The sequence below is a fragment of the Eschscholzia californica genome, unplaced genomic scaffold (assembly GCF_041429995.1).
Source record: "Eschscholzia californica isolate CP2 unplaced genomic scaffold, dmEscCali1.0.p SCAF_5, whole genome shotgun sequence".
Lineage (NCBI taxonomy): Eukaryota > Viridiplantae > Streptophyta > Magnoliopsida > Ranunculales > Papaveraceae > Eschscholzia > Eschscholzia californica.
In genome coordinates, this window is record NW_028238472.1 from 4,393,458 (window position 1) to 4,413,661 (window position 20,204).

The 20,204-nt window shown below is 37.8% G+C and overlaps 1 protein-coding gene across 2 annotated transcripts; it reads left to right on the plus strand.

Moving 5' to 3' along the window:
* The first annotated feature begins 6,448 nt into the window (after positions 1-6,448).
* On the plus strand, positions 6,449-18,858 carry LOC147536436 (oligopeptide transporter 5-like). Of its 2 annotated transcripts, none has more exons than XM_086640980.1 (8): positions 6,449-6,782; positions 13,048-13,414; positions 13,553-13,998; positions 15,172-15,269; positions 15,424-15,996; positions 16,702-16,963; positions 17,052-17,237; positions 17,975-18,858. In XM_086640980.1, exons 2-8 carry the CDS (start codon positions 13,390-13,392, stop codon positions 18,596-18,598), a joined length of 2,214 nt encoding a protein of 737 aa, XP_086497106.1. In that variant the 5' UTR covers positions 6,449-6,782; positions 13,048-13,389; the 3' UTR covers positions 18,599-18,858. The 2 variants fall into 2 exon arrangements, with proteins under 2 accessions (XP_086497106.1, XP_086497107.1); XM_086640981.1 differs by having other exon boundaries at positions 13,048-13,116.
* The last annotated feature ends 1,346 nt before the right edge of the window (positions 18,859-20,204 follow it).

Genomic DNA, 20,204 nt, shown 5'->3' on the forward strand with positions numbered 1-20,204 from the left:
CGCAATATCCATCGGGGTTGAGTTTACCTTCAAAATCAGGCACATTTACTTGGATAGTTCTGTCCGCACCTTCAAGAACCCTAGCCAAGCGTTCCAAGCCCCCATGGCCAACCCGTACTTCTGCACCTTCATTCAAACTCGAAGAATCATCGTCCCTTCCAAGAGTATCATTAGCAAAGACGTTTGAAAACATGGAAGCATTTGAGTTACTTCTTCGGCTTCGCACGGGCGAGGTTGAAAGTCTTTGAAGCAACTCAGTCACTTGTTGTTGCAAAGCTTGATTAGCATTACGCATTTCGTTGATCTGATCTTGCAGACCAACTTGTTCAACATTCCTCCTCCTTCTTGGTGGCATTTTGAAAGGTTGCAACAGCAAAAACACACGACAACTATCTCCTTAAACAGAAAAAAAAAGGAACCTTTAGCTCTGATACCAATTTGGTGCAGGCTGTATCCTGCAATTAGGAAGGTAGTTGACAATAAAAGAGACTAAGAGAGGCAACGGATCTCACTCTACGTTGCTAATCGCGGATGCTCTCACGCGACCAAGCCACACACTTGATTGTAGAGGAATCACTCACTCGAAACAAGATAATTCTTGCAGAAAATAAAACCCAGAAAAAACTTCCTTCCATTGATTAAGAATTACAGATATATAGAGAGAGTAGAACTCAAAAGACAAACGACTTAACTCACCTTTAATGCTAACACAGAAATATGGAAAGACTCCTAAACTGCTTAGGAACTAAACTGCTTAGGAACTAAACTGCTTAGGAACTTAAACAAAAGGTCAAAAGATTAATGCAAGATAATGATCATAACTTAGACTAGAAAACATGTGCTAATGTAAATCAAAAGTCAGCTGACTTTTGACCGCCATCATCATCCATTGATGAATTGACGAAGAAAGAACCCTAGACTAACTTGGGGAGAGGGAGAACCCTAGACTAACTTTCGCTAGTGGTTATGCTTTCTTTCTGTATACTATCTGACTAGTAATTCATAGTATCTGATGATCAATACATCAACCGACTTTTAGTTTCGTTCTGCGAAAGTAATCAACTGTTATGGATGAGAAGTTTTGTTTGTGACAGCTTTGTAATTAAACTGATATAGATGGGTTAACTTTTCTGGTTTTTTAGAGACTCTTTGATAAAGGAGAAAAAGACGGGATATATTTTGTCCTGGAAAGATCTTTAGAAATTCAACGGACATCAGTTCACGCTCGTACTTCCCTCCATGAGCTTGAGCTCATTGAAAAAACTAAACGATTTTTTACCATTCTTTTTTTCTCTCTCTCTCTCTCTCTCTCTGAGGCAATTCTCTGAGAAGACTACCTTCTCGTCGGAAGTCATTACTAGGGATTGATAGACCGGCTTCACTTGATTGCAAAGTAGGTGATTAAGAACTATGGAAAAAGATAATGAAACTAAAACTATCGGAGGAAGATACAATATCCGATGAGGAGGGAAGAAGAAGCTTGGCGTTCAAGTTAATATCAGGAAAGACAATGAACTAAACATAATGCTGGAGATTCTGTTGAGATCCTGGAAACCATCAGGGAAATTATGGTTAAAAGAGTTTTATGGCACTTCATATATTTGCACCTTTGTACTAACAACTGATACAGAGAAGGTAGAAGAAGAAGGTCATTGGTAAATTCAAGATGAACTTTTGATTTATAAAAGATGTGAGAGAAACAAACTACCTGCTGAATATTCATTCACAAAGGTAGATTTCTACATACAAATTCATGGACTACAAATCGATTATCTAACAAGAGAAATGGTAAAGAAAATTAGTGATATGGTTGGCAAAACTAGATTCATTCCTGAAGAAGAAGAACAAAAGTAGTGGGGGGAAGTATGCCAGAACCAGGGTGTGTTTAGATGTTACAAAACCTCTGAAAGCAGAGATTGAGGTAGCATTGTCGAACTTGATCTAATGCACCTTGAAGATCAAATACGAGAAGTTGATAAAATGCCGTCACTGTTGTGGTAAGGTTGGACGGAGAAGATGGTGATAGTCGGAATCTGGCTAGAAGATCTAGGAAGGATCCGGGAAAATGGTGAGAAGATATTAATGAAATCGACTAATTCTAGCAAGTTGCCCAACTTATATTTTGGCACCGAACCCCCAAATTCTCACACACGGCTCTGATGAGAATAATGTAGAAAGGTTCCAAAATACTTAATTGTCGAAAGTAATCTAGTAATTACTAAAAATCAGCAATCGAGAGAAGGCAATCAGAGGAGTTTAATTTCCCAAAAATTGATAGTTGGGGAGGAGCAAAATAAGAAAAAATGTTGAACTTACCGAATCAGTTATGGAACTGTTACAGGTAGATATCTCCATGCAAGATAATAAGGTAACGGAGCATGCGCCTATGGAAATTAAAGTGGGGCGACCCCAATTACTTTGCCGGCCTATTTCCGTTGTCGACAAATAAACCCAAGTTGAAGAACAGATTTTATAAGCAGTACGCCTACGGACCCGTCTAATGGGACTCCCAAATAAACCGTGTAACCCCTTTGGAGAAAAAGACAAAACCCAATCCACTTTCTTTCTCTAGAATTGGGTTTTGTCTTTTTGTCTAAATGGGTTGGACAGTTCATTTGGAAGTCCCAAATGACGGGCTCCCAAGACTTATTCTTTTATAAGGAATAGTGCAAAGGGATACAACAGTGGTGTCACCACATGTGCAAAAGTAAGCAATACCCGAGTTCATTTGGTAGTACCACAAGTTCAACATGAGATCAAGACTCAAAGTCCAACTACGCCTTTAAATGAAGAGAATGAAGGATTGAATGACGAGGTGAATAAAGTTTCGGGAACAAAACAATTTAACCGTATAAAGCATGTAAATGGTTGTGGCGCATGGAGGAAGATGGCGAGAGAAATTAATAACTAGCAAAAAGGGATGAAAAAGTCAATTGGAGCACCTACAGAACGTGGAAAGAGTTACGAGTACCATTGATGATGAAGAGGAGCTTGTAGATGATGGAAATAAAAGAAATATATTAATGGAACACACAGATGATGTAAGGGTGAAGGCGGTCAGCCTAATAAGGTCGCTAACCCAATGATAATACAAAGTTGGAATTGTCGGAGAGCGGGGAATGCTTCGAAAATTCTGTCCTTGAATTCATTCCTCCAGAAAGTGAAACCTTCAATTATTTTTTTGTCTGAAACAAAATTATCACAAAATTCATCAGAAATCTTGATTCGTAAATTGTTATACAAGAATTATTTATTTGTTCTAGCTATTGGATTGAGCGGAGTGCTATGGTTGTTATAAGATGACGAGGTTGATATTGAGATTGTTTCTTCTTCGATGAATCACATCCATTCTAGAACCAGAGAAATTGAAAAAAGGCAGAAATGGAGTTTATTATCAATTTACGGACCTGGGACTGTTCAAGGAACTTTGGAACACAAATAGGTGAACCTTGGTGTGTCATGGGTGATTTCAATGCTATTGCAGAAGAGCTGAAAAATGGGGAGGGGACAGTCTAAATAGAAAAGTTGCGGACAATTCAGAAGTATGGTTAATGATTGCAATCTGATTGATCTTCGGTACTCTGGACCGGCTTATACTTGGGTGAATGGACGTGGAATTAATCATCATATTGGTGAAAGATTAGACAGAGTTCTTGTTAGCCCAGATTGACTTATTAGATTCCCTTATATAATAGTTAGACATTTGCCTAGGATTAATAGTGATCATGCTCTGATTTTCTTGAATACGTCAAGAGCAAAAATTAAGGGACCCATCCCTTTCCGATTTGAGGCACGACAAGTTGGACTATTCACAGCGAATTCGCAGATGTTATGAGAGAAAATTGGCAACAAACTAGTGGCAGTTTCACTCATAAACTCACACAAATGGCTAGTAAACTTTCAAACTGGAGTAAGAATTGAGTCGACCAACTCTTCACACAACTAAACGAAAACGAAAATCTTCTCTTAGAGATTCGGAATCGAACACCAATGGTGGAGAATTTAGAAGAAGAAAATCATATACTAGCCAATTTGGAGAAACTTAGAAAATTAGAAGAGGCTTTCTGGAAACAAAGAGCTAAGAAGCATTGGGTTGAAGATAATGACAAGAAAAGATTTTTCCATTTATGCGTATTGAGTAGGAGGGAAAAAAAGAATATACGTGCGATTAAATTGGCAGATCATAGTTGGTCTTCGGATCCAACAAAAATTACTAATGAGTTTTTGAATCACTTTTACAGGGCATCAAGAGCAGAGCAAATTGAAGAGTTCCCCTCGACAATTGAATTATCTGATCGAACGCTATTAGCAACATAAAACATGATGATTAGCACTGTACTTTCAAAGGAAGAAATTTGGCAAGTAATCAAGAAGATGAAATCATTTAAAGCACCAAGACCTGATGGATATTCTGCTAGCTTTTATAAACGGTGTTGGAGTATTATTGGCGATGAGGTGACGTCTCAAATCAAAACCATTTTTGAATCATGCTAACTTATAGGTAACTTGAATCATACCTTTATAGCATTAATCCCCAAAGTGCACGCAGGCACCCGAAACTCCAGTTGATTTCAGACCAATTGCTCTATGTAATGTTCTCTACCGAATCATCACCAAAATCATCACCAATCGGATTCGAACATTGCTTGGAAATTTAGTACCCGAGGTCCAAAACGCTTTTGTACCAGGTCGTTAGATATGTGATAATATAATAGTTGCTCAGGAGATATTTCTATCTATCGCTAATACGTCGGCTAAAGATGGATCTTTTGCACTTAAAGTTGATATGGCAAAGACTTAAGATAGGGTAGATTGGAATTCTCTCAGTGAGGTTCTCAAGTGGTTTGGAATAATTGCAAACACCCACTTGCTTATAATGAACGGTGTAACTACGACGTCTTTCTCAATATTATTAAACAGAAGACAGAAAGGTCATTTCTTCAGTAAAAGGGGGCTCAGACAAAGATGCCCACTTAGCCCATATTTATTCATTCTTTGTTCAGAGACTCTTACAAAATTGGTGCTTCAGGTAGAAAATAGTGGTCTTTACAATGGGCTTAAAGTAACTCGTTATGCACCAAGTATTAATCATCTTATGTTCGCGGATGACTTATTCTTCTTCGGTGGAGCCTCGGATTTCAATGTAGAGAAATTGAAAATTATATTGGATAGATATACGAATTGCTCAGCTCAGTTAATAAATTACCACAGATCTTCTACCCAATTTAGTTCTAATTGTGATCCAGTTAGAAGGGGGAAAAGCTTAAGCATAGTGAGAGTTAAGGAGGTGAAGAAAGACGATGTTTACTTGGGCAATTATTTATTGAAGTCGAAGCACAATTAGCCTCCTATGGTTTTATTGTGAACAAATAGAGAAGAAATTATCGGGATGGAAACATAGCTCTTTATCTCATGCCAGCCGAACTGTACTACTCAAAAGTGAGATCGCATCTATACCTATATACTTCCTATCAACCAATATAGTGCCTAAAGGAGTTATTGAAAAAATTGAGCAATGTCAACGAAACTTTTGGTGGGGACACAATATGTAGAAATCCAAGATGCATTACATAAATTTGAAGAAGATGTAAAAAAGTAAAAAAGAAGGGGGATTAGGCATTAGAGATATGGGAATGGCCAATCAATCAATGGTAGGAAAACGGACTTGGCACTTCATACAAGAACCAAGAGCACTATGGGTTCGACTGTTGAAGGCCAAATACCTAAAAAAAACGGAAGCTTTTGGACCCATAAAGCAAAACAGTCCAGTACCTCTACTTGGAAAAGCATGCTAGAAATGATAAAAAATTTAGAAGATGGAACTTGTTATTTTGTGGGTGATGGTCCAGTAGCTCGAATTTGGGGAGGATCCGTGGGTACCGAACGTAAGAGGCTTTAAGCCAAGTAAAAGACTACGAAATCAAGTAGTCCCAAACCTCTTTTTTGTTGGGGATCTTATACACCAACAATGAGAGTGGAAGAAGGGTATCATTGATGATATTTTTGATGAGATCTCGGTCAGAGCAATATTGCAAATACCTTTAAATAAAACAGGCATGAGCGACAAATTGATACAGGTACATACGGCGAAAGAGGAGTTTACTTCAAAATCCCTCTATACCACTATTAATCAAGAGAAACCATCTTCATCAGCTAGAATGGACCTAAGTATGGATTGTCTTGGATTGTGATATGGAAGAAGATTGACTTAGTACCAAGAGTTAAAATGTTTTTATGGAGGCTCTTACATGATGCATTACCAACTAAGATGAGATCACTAAAATTCAATCTACAAGCCTCGAAAACATGTATAATGTGCAAAGAAGAAGATGAGGATTTGGACCATTTATTTCGAAAGTGTAGAGTGGCTAGAGAAACTTGGCTGGCCTATCCGCTAAATCTGCGAGTTGACGGTGATGAAAGCTTCCCGTAGTTACAATGCCAATGGATAGTAGGTAATGAAGAAGAGGAGATTATTGCACTCCGAATTTATATAGCCTAGTGGTTACGGAAAACTCGTAATAAATGTGCGTTCGAAGGCACATTTTCAAATAACTATAAAATTATTCAAGAGGCTCTGACTTTATTAAAGGATTTCTCATGCTCGAATTCAAATCTAGAGGCACTCAATGAAGAGAGCTCTCATCAGAAAACACAGAATTGGATCCCCCCAGATCAAGGTAAACTTAAAATTAACTTGGACGTTGCTTTCATGGTTGGAAGAGCATCTCTGGCTACGGTTTGTTGGAATGGTGATGGTGAATTCATTCTCATATTTTATAGTTGTTGGAATCGAAGCCGATTTTGGATCAGTTCAAGTCATCAAACTCAGAGACGAAGCACACCACTGTGTTCGTCTCGTCGAGCTCTTAAGTTTAGAGCCAAGAATCACTCAAATCCGATTTCAGATGAATGAGATATTCAAGTTTGAAGTTTGATCGATTTTTGGTTAATTTAGGGACTAAATAGCAATAAAGAAAAGTTGGTTTGGGGGCCATTTACGCAAAGGGAACACGTCCAGATCGGACGGCACGCGTTCACTCCGCGCAAATGCACCAGATCCAACGGATCGCATTAAGCCTATGTCGGGCACGAGGTGGGATCATCCCGAAACCCCATTCAACGGCGGATCTCCTTCAGATTTCGGTATGGTTTCGGTATAAGCCCATCAGATCTAACAGAGGGCGTTTTCTCCGCGCTTTTGAGCGAGATCTGACGGTCAAAATCTCAGCCGGCAGTAACTGTTGGAACTAAGTGATCCGTCACCTCTTTCTTCCAACAGATGCGTCTCTAAAAACCAACAGAAGTGTCCCTTATGAATGCATCTATTCGAAACCTATTTATAAAACCCAAATGAACTCCAAATTTCAATCCGTTTTTTCCAGAGTGTCAAGCATTGTAAGAAGATCATATTAGAGTGTCTAAGAGAAATATTTAGTAGATTTTTCAAGGAGTTTCATAAGCAAGAAGTTTGGTCCATTTGCATTAAGTTAGTGGTTAGTATACTTTCAAGTTCGACTGCTTTCTGATTCGAAGTACCCTGGGAGACAAACGCCGGTAACTGTTTGGTACTATACAAGGCGTCAATTGTCTTAAGGAAAGAGGAATACCTCGCCTCGATTAAAAATTATTCTTCTTCTTATCCTCCGATTTTTCTTTTTCTTTTTAGTCTATCTGATTTCTTAATCAAAGACATTCTGATTTTCCAAATCAGAAGTGTGTTGATTTTTTAAAGTAATAAATCAGTAAACACAGAAGGATACAATTCCTCTTTCCGATCTTAAATCGATAGTGAGATTCGACTACGAATCATCTGTTCTGGATAACAGACATTATCGGTTAGAAATACGAAAGATATTGAGTTGTTTTATTCCTTAGTTTTTCTCCATTAATTTGGAAAGAAAGTGTTTTGATTGATTTACAAATAAAATCAAAGTAGTAACCAGTTTCACCAGTGATCCGGTTAGAGACTCATTGAGTCAACTCGTTTAATCGGTACACCGAAACCAATAATATTAAGACAATTGAAGTTTACTTCGGTATACTGAACTAATTTTCTGTGTAAGACAGAAAGAGATGGCAAGTACTGGTGAAGTTACAGTAAAAAGTGTTGGTCCTACCCATGCCGAAAACTTTCAGAATATGAACCTATGTGTGGTTGTTTCTAAAGTTAACCTAGTCGGAGATTCAAATAAATGGTGGATCGACACTGGGGCCACGAGGCACGTTTGTGCAGATAGAGCCATGTTCTCCACTTATACCAAACTTGAAGAAGGCGAGACACTGTTTATGAGAAACGCCGCAACAAGTCAAGTTCAGGGTAAAGGGAAAGTGATCCTGAATTTCACTTCAAGAAAAGAAGTAACCCTAAATGACGTCTTGCATGCACCAGACATTCGAAAGAATCTCGTGTTTGGATCTCTCCTTAGCAAGAACGGATTCAAACTTGTATTTGTTTCCGATAATTTTGTTTTATCCAAAAATGGGATGTATGTGGGAAAAGGGTACTTATGTGGGGGGCTCTTTAAATTGAATGTTGCAACTGTAACTCCAAATATTATTAATAAAGAAAAAGCATTAGCTTATGTTGTGATTCTTGTAATATTTGGCATGAGAGACTAGGTCATGTTCATTATAACTCTTTGAGAAAGTTAATGCACATGGACTTAATCCCAAAGTTTGATATTAATTCTTCGGAAAAATGTCAAACGTGTGTAGAGTCTAAATTGACAAAGACTCATTTTCATTCTGTTGAAAGAAGTAAAGAACCATTAGAGTTCATTCACAGTGACATGTGATTTAAAAATGGTTCAGACTAGAGGAGGTAAAAAGTATTTTATCACCATCATAGACGATAGTACAAGGTACTGTCACGTTTACTTGCTAAGAAGTAAAGATGAAGCAATAGAGAAATTCAAAATCTATAAGAATGAAGTTAAAAATCAACTTAATCAAAAAATTAAGATTTTGAGAAGTGATAGGGGCGGAGAGTATGAATCCCCTTTCGCTGAAATTTGTGTCGAAAGTGGCATCATTCATCGGACTACTGCTCCTTATACACCTCAACAAAATGGTGTAGCAGAGCGAAAGAATCGAACTCTGAAAGAGATGACGAATGCGTTATTACTCAGTTCTGGGTTACCTCAGAACTTGTGGGGGGAGGCAATATTGTCTGCCAACTACTTATTAAATAAGTTACCTCACAAGAAAATAGGTAAGATACCTTATGAGTTGTGGAACGGCAGAAAACCATCCTTTAAATTCATTAAAGTGTGGGGGTGTCTAGCCAAAGTCCTGGTGCCTTTACCTAAACGGGTCAAAATAGGACCAAGGACAATAGACTGTATTTTCGTTGGATATGCAGAAAATAGTAGTGCATATAGATTCCTGGTTCACAAGTCTGATATAGAAGATATACATATAAATACAATCTTAGAATCACGGGATGCCGAATTCTTTGAAAACATATTTCCATGTAAATCTATATTAGAGGAAAATCTCTAAAGAGAGTCAGAAATGAAGAAAATAAAGAAATCTCTGAAAGAGATAAAAATCTAGTAGAGGACAAGTCGGAAGAGCCTCGAAAGAGTAAAAGGACAAGGGTAGAAAAAAACCTTTGGTCCTGATTTTCTAACTTATATGTTAGAAAGTGAGCCTCAGACATACAAAGAAGCTTTGTCAACTTCAGAAGCTCCTTTTTGAAAAGAGGCAGTGAACAGTGAGATCGAGTCCATCATGAATAACCATACATGGGAGTTAGTAGATCTCCCGATAGGTTGCAAACCATTAGGTTGCAAATGGATCTTCAAAAGGAAATTGAAGACAGATGGATCAATCGACAAGTACAAAGCCAGACTTGTGGCTCAAGGATTCAGACAGAGAGAAGGTCTAGATTATTTCGACACTTACTCTCTTGTTACTCGAATCACGTCAATAAGATTGCTAATTGCGGTAACATCTATCCACAATCTAGAAATACATCAAATGGATGTAAAGACAGCTTTCTTAAATGGACAACTGGAAGAAGAGATCTATATGACTCAACCCGAAGGGTTTGTGGTACCCGGCCAAGAGAAGAAAGTGTGTAAGTTAGTGAAGTCGCTTTATGGTTTAAAGCAGGATCCTAAGCAGTGGCACTTGAAATTTGATCAAGCAATGTTATCAAATGGGTTCAAAATAAATGAGTGTATCAAGTGCGTCTACACTAAGGTCACTGCTAAAGGATGTGTAATCCTATGTCTGTACGTAGATGACATGCTTATTATGGGAGATAATATAGATGTCATAAAAACAACTAAGCAAATGTTGTCGAAGAATTTCGACATGAAAGACTTAGGTAGGGCTGAAGTCATTCTCGGAATAAAAATCTCTAGATGCTCTTCTGGGATAAAATTATCTCAGACTCACTACGTTGAGAAAGTTCTAGAAAAATTCAACAAGAATGATATGAGTTTAGCTCGGACGCCGATAGATCCGATCGTGCATTTGATGAAAAATCGTGGTCAAGGAGTAAACCAGTTAATGTACTCACAGATTATTGGAAGTCTAATGTACTTGATGAATTGTACACGTCCAGACATAGCCTATTCTGTTAGTAAATTGAGTAGGTTTACTAGCAATCCAAGTAAAGAACATTGGACGGCTATAGTAAGGGTACTCAGGTATTTGAGACAGACAAAAGAGTATGGACTATTATATACCAAATATCCAGAAGTATTAGAGGGATGTGCGGATGCCAACTGGATCTCAGATACTGATGATACCAAGTCAACCAGTGGATACGTATTCACACTGGGTGGGGCTGCCATATCATGGAAATCCTCATAGCAAACATGCATAGCTTGATCGACAATGGATTCCGAATTCATTGCTCTGGATAAAGCAGGAGAAGAGGCAGAGTGGCTGCGACACTTCCTGGAGGACATTCCTATATGGACTAAGCCGGTGCTTGCAATAAAAATACACTGCGATTATAAGGCAGCTATTGCAAGAGCACATAGTAAAATGTATAACGGTAAGTCACGACATATTCGTCGACGACATAACACTGTAAAGCAATTACTCTCAGAAGGAGTCATAACAGTAGATTATGTCAAATCTAAGGATAACCTAGCGGATCCATTTACAAAAGGGTTACCTAGAGAGTTAGTAATTGTTTCATCAAGGGGAATGGGACTTTGGCATAAAGTAAATGAGTAAAGTCATAACGTAAACCCAACCTATGTGACTGGAGATCCCAAGATGTAGGTTTAACGGGAAAACAGAAGTTATATACTGACTCGAACGGAACACTGAAAGAGATTTATCTCTTACACATTCCTAGGATGACATCAGTGTTGCTGCAATGAGAGGTTAAGCGTTAAGCTTTTAATGAATCTGAAAACTTAGAACTTGAGTCTAACGTGAGGTATAGTAGAATACCTTATTACGGATAACCTATATATGTGCGAACTGATGCCGGTTCTATGAGAAGGTCGTAATGGCCGACTTCTCTAGAGCACACATGAAAACCAGGTTGTTCAGGGCCGAAATGAACACAACCGAGAACTTTTGAAAGTAAGGAACTAGCTGTGTGATAGTTACTCGTTGGTTTACAACTCATGGGACCCAGTTCAAGACATAGTTCACTAAGGTCTTTGTAAACCCGATGGCTACTCACTACGGAAGATTCAAAGCCGCAAGCTATCTATCCCAATGCAGCGAAATTCCGCCTCTAACCTCTGTCACTGTCAGTGTGTCAGTCTAGTAAGTCTGTATGATAGGAAATCTCGAATATTCATTCATGTGGGGGATTGTTGGAATCGGAGATGATTTTGGATAGGTTCAAGTCGTCAAACTCGGAAACGAAGCACAACATTGTGTTCGTCTCGTCGAGCTCTTAAGTTTAGATCCAAGAATCACTCAAATCCGATTCCGGATGAATGAGATATTCAAGTTTGAAGTTTGATCGATTTTTGGTTAATTAGGGACTAAATCGCAATAAGGAAAAGTTGGTTTGGGGACCATTTACGCAAAGGGAACACGTCCAGATCGGACGGCCCGCGTTCACTCCGCGCAAATGCACCAGATCCAACGGATCGCATTAAGCCCGTGTCGGGCACGAGGTGGGATCATCCCGAAACCCCATCCAACGGCGGATCTCCTTCAGATTTCGGTATGGTTTCGATATAAGTCCATCAGATCTAACGGAGGGCGTTTTCTCCGCGCTTTTGAGCGAGATCAGACGGTCAAAATCTCAGCCGACAGTAACTGTTGGAACTAAGTGATCTGTCACCTCTTTCTTCCAACAGATGCGTCTCTAAAACCCAATAGAAGTGTCCCTTATGAATGCATCTATTCGAAACCTATTTATAGGACCCAAATGAACTCCAAATTTCAATCCGTTTTTTCCAGAGTGTCAAGCATTGTTATAAGATCATATTAGAGTGTCTAAGAGAAAGATTTAGCAGAGTTTTCAAGGAGTTTCATAAGCAAGAAGTTTGGTCCATTTGCATTAAGTCAGAGGTTAGTATACTTTCAAGTTCGACTGCTTTCTGATTCGAAGTACCATTGAATCGAAAGGTTAATCGTTGTATCCTGGGAGACAAACGCCGGTAACTGTTTGGTACTATACAGGGCATCAATTGTCTTAAGGAAAGAGGAATACCTCGCCTCGATTAAAAATTATTCTTCTTCTTATCCTCCGATTTTTCTTTTTAGTCTATCTGATTTCTTAATGAAAGACATTCTGATTTTCCAAATCAGAAGTGTGTTGATTTTTTAAAGTAATAAATCAGTAAACACAGAAGGATACAATTCCTCTTTCCGATCTTAAATCGATATTGAGATTCGACTACGAATCATCTGTTATGGATAACAGACATTATCGGTTAGAAATACGAAAGATATTGAGTTGTTTTATTCCTTAGTTTTTCTCCATTAATTTGGAAAGAAAGTGTTTTTAATTGATTTACAAATAAAATTAAAGTAGTAACCAGTTTCACCAGTGATCCGGTTAGAGACTCATTGAGTCAACTCGTTGACTCGGTACACCGAAACCAACAATAGTTACTTCGCAAACTTCAAAATATATATGGAATATTTGGGTCATACCTTCTTGAATTACTGTGGATTGTGGTAAGTTTCTTTGTGTACATGAATACATGATAGAAATCCCAAGCATTGAGGCATATTAGGTTTGTCCTTACCAATTACCATGCATGAGTTTTTTCTTTCTTGTCTTAAAAATGGATAAGCTGCGTATGGATATTGTGCAAATATATTCTCCTTCCCATAAATAAGGAAATGCTTTTAGGGTTTTAAATATTTCCTTATTAGTTATTTGTACATATATCTAGCTACCTATGACCATGGGCTACTATCTCAAAACCACCCATTAGAACATTTCTCATGGAGATTAAAGAAAAACCAGCAGGTTCATCTCTCTCTCTCTCTCTCTCTCTCTCTCTCTCTCTCTCTCTCTCTCTCTCTCTCTCTCTCACACACACACACACACACATACACACTAAGTAGCTAACTTACTAAGTGACTTAGAATGGTTGGTATTTTGCAGATGAAGATGATATGAATGACTCACCAATTGAGCAAGTCAGGCTAACTGTTCCAACCACAGATGATCCAACATTACCAGTCTTAACATTTAGAACATGGCTATTAGGTCCATTTCTATGCATTTTCATAGCTTTCTTCACACAATTCTTGGGATTTCGTCAAACCCCAGCCTTTATCGATCCAACATGTTTCACAATCCTCACCCTAGCAGCTGGGAGACTAATGGCAGCAGTACTTCCAACAAAACCCATTAAAATACCAATCACAAATTGGACATTTTCCATGAATCCAGGTCCTTTCAATATCAAAGAGCATTTTGTGTTGACTACTCTTGCTGTGTCAGGCTATGCAAACCCTTATGCTCTAATCATTGTTACGATAGCCAAAGCTTTCTACCACAAAAACATAAGTTTTTGGGGGTCGTTTGTGTTAGTTCAATCTACTCAGGTAAGTCACAGAATCACAATGTTAGAACAGGCTAAAAGTCAAAGTCTACCTCAGACCTAAACGAAATCAACGACTCTAATTTCAAGGTCAACTTTGTCTCTCTCTTGAGTCTTGATTACCTTTTTTACTCTCTTGATGGACGGTTGGTTCTTGTTTAGGTCTTGAGTAGGTATATTGTTTTAGCCTTTTCTACTATTTTTCTTTATTTATTTACATTACCAAAATATAAGACATCGACAACAATGGCTGAGGATTCTAGGTCAACTCTATCATTTTCAGAAATCTGCTAAAGAGTCTGAAAACCAAATGTCTAGGACCTCTGTCCATAGAGTTCATCAAACAGTTGCTTAACCACTCCAATCGAGGATTATTGGCAAACTCTTTAGTTTTATAATTATTTAGAGTTTGTAATAGAAATAGAATGACTTTTTCTTTTATAATTAGATAGACATGATTTTCAACAAAAAATAAGAAGAAGAAGAAAGGATAGACATGATCCTTAGGAATATGCATAAGATTCATTTGTTCTTAGTTTTTATGGCCATGGACTAAAATTCTAGCAATTGTTTAGGGTTTGAAGTCCTAGCTTTTCTCTTCATGTGCATAAACTTTTAATATAAAAGTCATGTTCGACACGAATGAGTCATCTGTGATTGGTAGAAATTTTTTGCTTGCGACATCAGGCCCAAGTCCATCAGTACGGGTTTTTGTTCTGGCAAAGGCTCTATGAGCCTACTTAATAGGCTTCGACACTTGCTAAACTTGTGAACGTAGATATAACCCAGGCTAAAAAGTTACCCGTTATAGATAGTGTCTTTGCTTGCGACACCAGGCCCAAGTCCATCAGTACGGGGTTTTGTTCCTGACAAAGGCTTTATGAGCCTACTTAATAGGCTTCGACAGTTGCTAAACTTGTGAACGTAGATATAACCAGGCTAAAAAGTTACCCGTTATAGATAGTGTCTTTGCTTGCGACATCAGGCCCAAGTCCATCAGTACGGGGTTTTGTTCCTGGCAAAGGCTCTATGAGCCTACTTAATAGGCTTCCACACTTGCTAAACTTGTGAACGTAGATATAAACCAGGCTCCGGGACTGGGAGCTTCCCAGACTATCACATGCATGCCCTATAGTGTGTGAACTAACTCCTTTGCTTATCCATGTTCTTTCACCAGATGGTTGGTTATGGGTTTGCTGGACTATTCATGAACTTCCTTGTCAATTCTCCTCATATGTGGTGGCCTTATAATCTTCCTGTGATCTCTATGTATAGGTCTCTCTCTCTCTCTCTCTCTCTCTCTCTCTCTCTCTCTCTCTCTCTCTCTCTCTCTCTCATCGAAAACACGAATCACGTCAATCGGTATAGGATGTCTACTTAGTTTTTCTTGTTCCCTAGCATTTTTCTTACTTACATGTTCTCTATGTAGGTTGTTACACGAAAAGGACACTAGAAGAGCGAAAAGACAACTAAAAGGACTACAATTTTTCATCATCATAGCTGTCTTAAGCTTTGCCTACCATATCATTCCAAACCATTTCTTTCCTTCTATTAGTTCTATTTCGCTTCTCTGTTTGGTATGGAAAAATTCTGTCACTGCCCAACAAATTGGTTCTGGTCTTCATGGTCTTGGGATTGGTTCATTTTCACTAGACTGGAATACTATAACCGCCTTCTTATCTAATCCCTTAGTTCTTCCTATGTTCTCGATCGTTAATACAATGGTCGGTTTCATTCTAGTCGCGTACATAGTGATTCCTATCTCATATTGGACGAATTTATACGATGCGAAAAAATTCCCTTTATTCTCTAGTGATCTATTTGATTTTAATGGACAAACTTATAATGTCTCCCGAGTTGTTAATCAAGATTTGACTCTTAACAAAAATGCTTATGATAACTACTCAAATATCAATATGGGTATCTTCCTTATCTTCTCCAATGGATTTAATTTTGCGTCTGAAACAGCTGCTTTCACTTACTTCATTCTTCACTATGCAAGGTGATTAATTACAATATCACAATTCTTTCTTGTTATTTGTTTTCTGTGTTGCATGGCTTGATTTAGTAGTATGTTTATACTGTGAAATTTCGTATCTAAAGGACCTAAGACAAGAAAATGTGAGTGTGCACTGATAGTCCTAGATTGATTGGGAGAGAGTTTGTGGCCTGGGTTATAGGTGTACGCTCAAGCTTTATAAGTGTCAAGGCATTTTGGTGGGCTCGTGGAGCCTTTGCTAAGAACAAAGCCTGATACCTGTTGTGCTTGGGCATGGGTGTCTAAAGTGGGAACAAAACCCCATATCTATTCACTTGTTTCTTGTCCCTTTAGTCATATGTCGTAGTTGAAAGGCTATACTTCGAGGTCTTAATATCCATGTGGCACAACTTTATTTACTTAAAGAAAATGCTAAAATCACAAAAGATTTTGAAAAAGAAGTTACCCAGCTTATGTGGCGGTTGTGGTTTGAAAGTTTGACTAAATCCTGAACCGTTGAGAGATGAATATCACAACTTCCACAAGTTTAGCAAGTGTCGGAGCCTATTAAGTCACAAATGTCGGAGCCACAAGTTTAGCAACCCGCCACAAGTTTAGCACGACATCAGACCCAAGTCCATCAGTAATTTCTTTTGTCAAAATCTTTTGTGTTTCTAGCACTTCCGTTTACTTAATGGATCACTTAACTTGGATGAACTTTATATGCAGAGAGAGTTGGAATGTATTAGAGCAGGCATTGAAAGGCAAAAGCCAATTTAATGATGTTCACAATAGGCTGATGAAGTCCTATAAACCGATTCCGAAATGGTGGTTTTATATAATCATAGTTGTCATGATACCTCTTGCCATAGTCAATTCAATCTATTCTGGCAAAGATTTTCAACTCCCATATTGGGGAGTTCTATTGGGATACTTACTCCCTTTCATTCTAACTCTTCCTTCAGGTGTGATTGCTGCTACCACAGGCCAAGTGAGAACTATTATCATTTTATGTGAAGTAGTTTATGCTAATTGACTTATCTTGAAATCTAAGAGTTGGTATTCTTATTCGAGTGCAGGGAATCCTTGATATTTCCTCGCTTTCGGAGTTGATAATGGGTTCACTATATCCAGGCCACCCTCTTGCAAATTTGACTTTTAAAAGTTATTGTTATTGCACCATTAGTACAACCATGACGATCATTCCCGAACTTAAAATTGGTCATTACATGAAGATTCCTCCAAGGTCATTATTCTTAGCTCAGGTAAACAAATTTACATTGCATAATCAACTAAGAAAAATGATAGAGGACAAGAAAATCCAGACATACTCTAGACATACATCCTACGTGGCTTGTTGTGATTCGTGTTTTTGATTATTCTAATTCACTAGACAACGAATCACGGCAAGCCACATATAATCTATGTCTAGAGTATGTCTGGATTTTCTTGTTCTCAATCATTTCTCATCAACTAATCCATTTTAAGTTAAAGAGAGTCAACGAATTATCAAATGACGTGTTTAAGTTTGGAATGCACTTGGTGTACTCCCTAGTACTCTGCACTTAGTATGACCGGTTGAAGTTTGACAAAATTTCTATTCAGTTTAAAAGAACGAGAGTTTCAGAAACAAATATTATGTGGAAGGTCGTTGATAACAACCCTTTTATGCTAGTAAGAAAATATAGAGATGAGAAGACTTTTGAAATAAGGTAAATATTTGATTGTTAAGTTGGACTAACAAAATATAGTGTTTGGGGCTAAGTTCTAATTATTAATTAACATATTTGTTGCTAGGCTACTTTTTTTTGTTGTTGAAGTTGTTGCTAGGCTACTTGTTAAAACAAAAAGCAATTCATTAAAAAAAAGAGTAAAAAGGCTAAGTCGCTAATTCTCAGTAGTCGACTGACCAACATTTTGTTCTGTTTTAAAAACGTTGATAGCATGTTTTATGTCTTGTATCATGACTTATATAGTCTGTATATGGTTCTGACATCTACAGGTTGTGGGCTCATTCCTCGCATATTCAACAAGCGTTAGTACAGCATGGTGGATTTTGGGCAGTGTAGACAACATTTGCGACAAAAGCAAACTTCCAATAGGAAGCCCATGGACATGTCCAGCTGAGCATAGAATGTTTAGCAACACCATGATTTGGGGTGGAGTTGGGCCGGCCCATGTTTTTGCACCTTATGGGCAATACAGGAATCTTTATTACTTTTTCGCAGTTGGAGTGGTTGTAACAGTGCTAGCTTGGTTTCTAGGGTATAAGTACCCTGAGAAGAAGTGGATTAGACTTATTAACGTTCCTCTTATTTTAGGCGCAATAGGAAACTCACCTCCTGCTGCTGCTATCCATTTCTGGTCTTGGTTCACGGTTGCTGTCATCTTTAACTGGTTTGTGTATAGAAAACGCAAAGATTGGTGGGCTAAGTACAACTACGATTTGTGTAATGGGCTTTCTGTTGGGGCTGCTCTTGTGGCCCTTTTAACAACTTTTACGCTTGGTATAGAAGGTATATATGGAGTGAATTGGTGGGGATTAGATTGGGATGATCATTGTCCTCTTGCTACGTGCCCTACTGCACCCGGTATTAACGTAGATGGTTGTCCGATCGTTCGCTAGAACATTTATAGGAACAAGATGTGCTTTGAGTTTTCAAGTTCTAACTTATGAATAGACATTTATTTCTTTTGAGGAGATGAATTTGAAGGGTTTACTTTGGAAGAGACCCACTCAGTGTATAACACAAAATGCAAGATAGGATCTCATGTGATCCTGCCATAAGGTTCTCTTTGTTAAACTTTACTTTTTTTTTTTTTTGATGAAGTTGTTAAACTTTACTTTGAATTTCAAAGATTGTGGTTCTATTTGTTAGATAAAAATTCATTTAGATGCTTCTTTAATGTTAAAGACTATTCTAATGTACTTATATATGCATGTAGTTATCGATTGACGGGGTCGCACATCGCCTAAGCAGGGTGTAACAGACTATGGTAGTGTTTGTGTTTTTACTAAGTCCGACATCATCAAATATGACTCTAGGTCGACTGGATTGACTCGAGTCAGATTTATAGTGGTGATTTTTGTCTGACTCATGAGGTTTGAGCTATCTGAATGGTTGATATAGACTGATTATAGGTCCATTTGTGTCAGAAGAAAGAGACTCCTGCAAAAATAACAAACACAACCTAAAACAATTCGGTCGGTCTAATTTTTTACTCGAAATCTAAATTAGTTCGAATTTGATTTCAAAATATTTATTTTTGTTTGATTCGTAATGTTTAATTGTATTTGACTATCATTTATTCATGATAGTCAAATAATTCTTATTAAAATTTGAACAAAGAAAATAAAAATCATAGCCTTGGGGGCCTCAAGGCCTCCAGACAAAGTGCTTTAGGCGCTCAATTGATACCCAAGGCTTCCTCAAACTTGGTTGTAAATGACACTTTCAATAGTTATGTCAAGTGTCATTAGACCTTCCCCATACCCTTTTACTTCTTTGGAGTGATGCTATTAAGCATCAATTATAGAGCACTCCAGAGGTCAAATGGTGATGTGGTCAGTTCTAATTGGTCATGTCATTTCTCTCTCATATAGGGTGACTAATTGGAGTCGACCACATCACCATTAGGCATGTGGGTAGCTTCAAAATTCAGACCAAATAACATTTTTCGATTTCTTTTCAACCAGGTCCACCACCCCCATCACCAGTCCCATTCCTTCTCTGTCTCTCTATTAAGATCTCTCTCACTTTCTTTATCTCTAAAATCTCATTATTTCTCTCTCTTGAGCTAAGAAGAAGGTGGTAAATAAAAAGGAAACTTTTGTTTTGATTGTTATAAATAAATCTTAACATTTCCAGGGAGGTGAATATAAAAGAGGAAATGGTCGGGTCCTTTTTATAAAATGAGGAACAGAGAGATTAATTAAGGATTTAATCGATTGATTATACTATTAATTAAGTTTAAGAGAAGTCAACAATATCGGCTTAGTGCTAAGACTATGGGTTATTTTGTTTTAGCTTTTACAATTATTTTAATCACAAATATTAGCCTCTAACTCTAACTTATTAATTTAGTTGAGGAAGAATCGAATTTTGAATTTTTTAAATGTCATTAAAAACTAAGTAACCATCATTAGCTTCGAAAAATCAAACTAATGCCCTTATTATAAAATCCATAATGTGGTAACATCGAAATGAAAAACCATTATCTGACACTATCGT

What these genes read in the sequence shown, in the direction of transcription:
- LOC147536436 (XM_086640980.1), top strand. Translation starts at nt 13,390, where the DNA reads ATGGAGATTAAAGAAAAACCAGCAG. An exon ending in GATTAAAGAAAAACCAGCAG is followed by an intron (nt 13,415 to 13,552) that starts GTTCATCTCTCT and finishes GGTATTTTGCAG; the next exon opens with ATGAAGATGATATGAATGAC. An exon ending in TGTTAGTTCAATCTACTCAG is followed by an intron (nt 13,999 to 15,171) that starts GTAAGTCACAGA and finishes TTCTTTCACCAG; the next exon opens with ATGGTTGGTTATGGGTTTGC.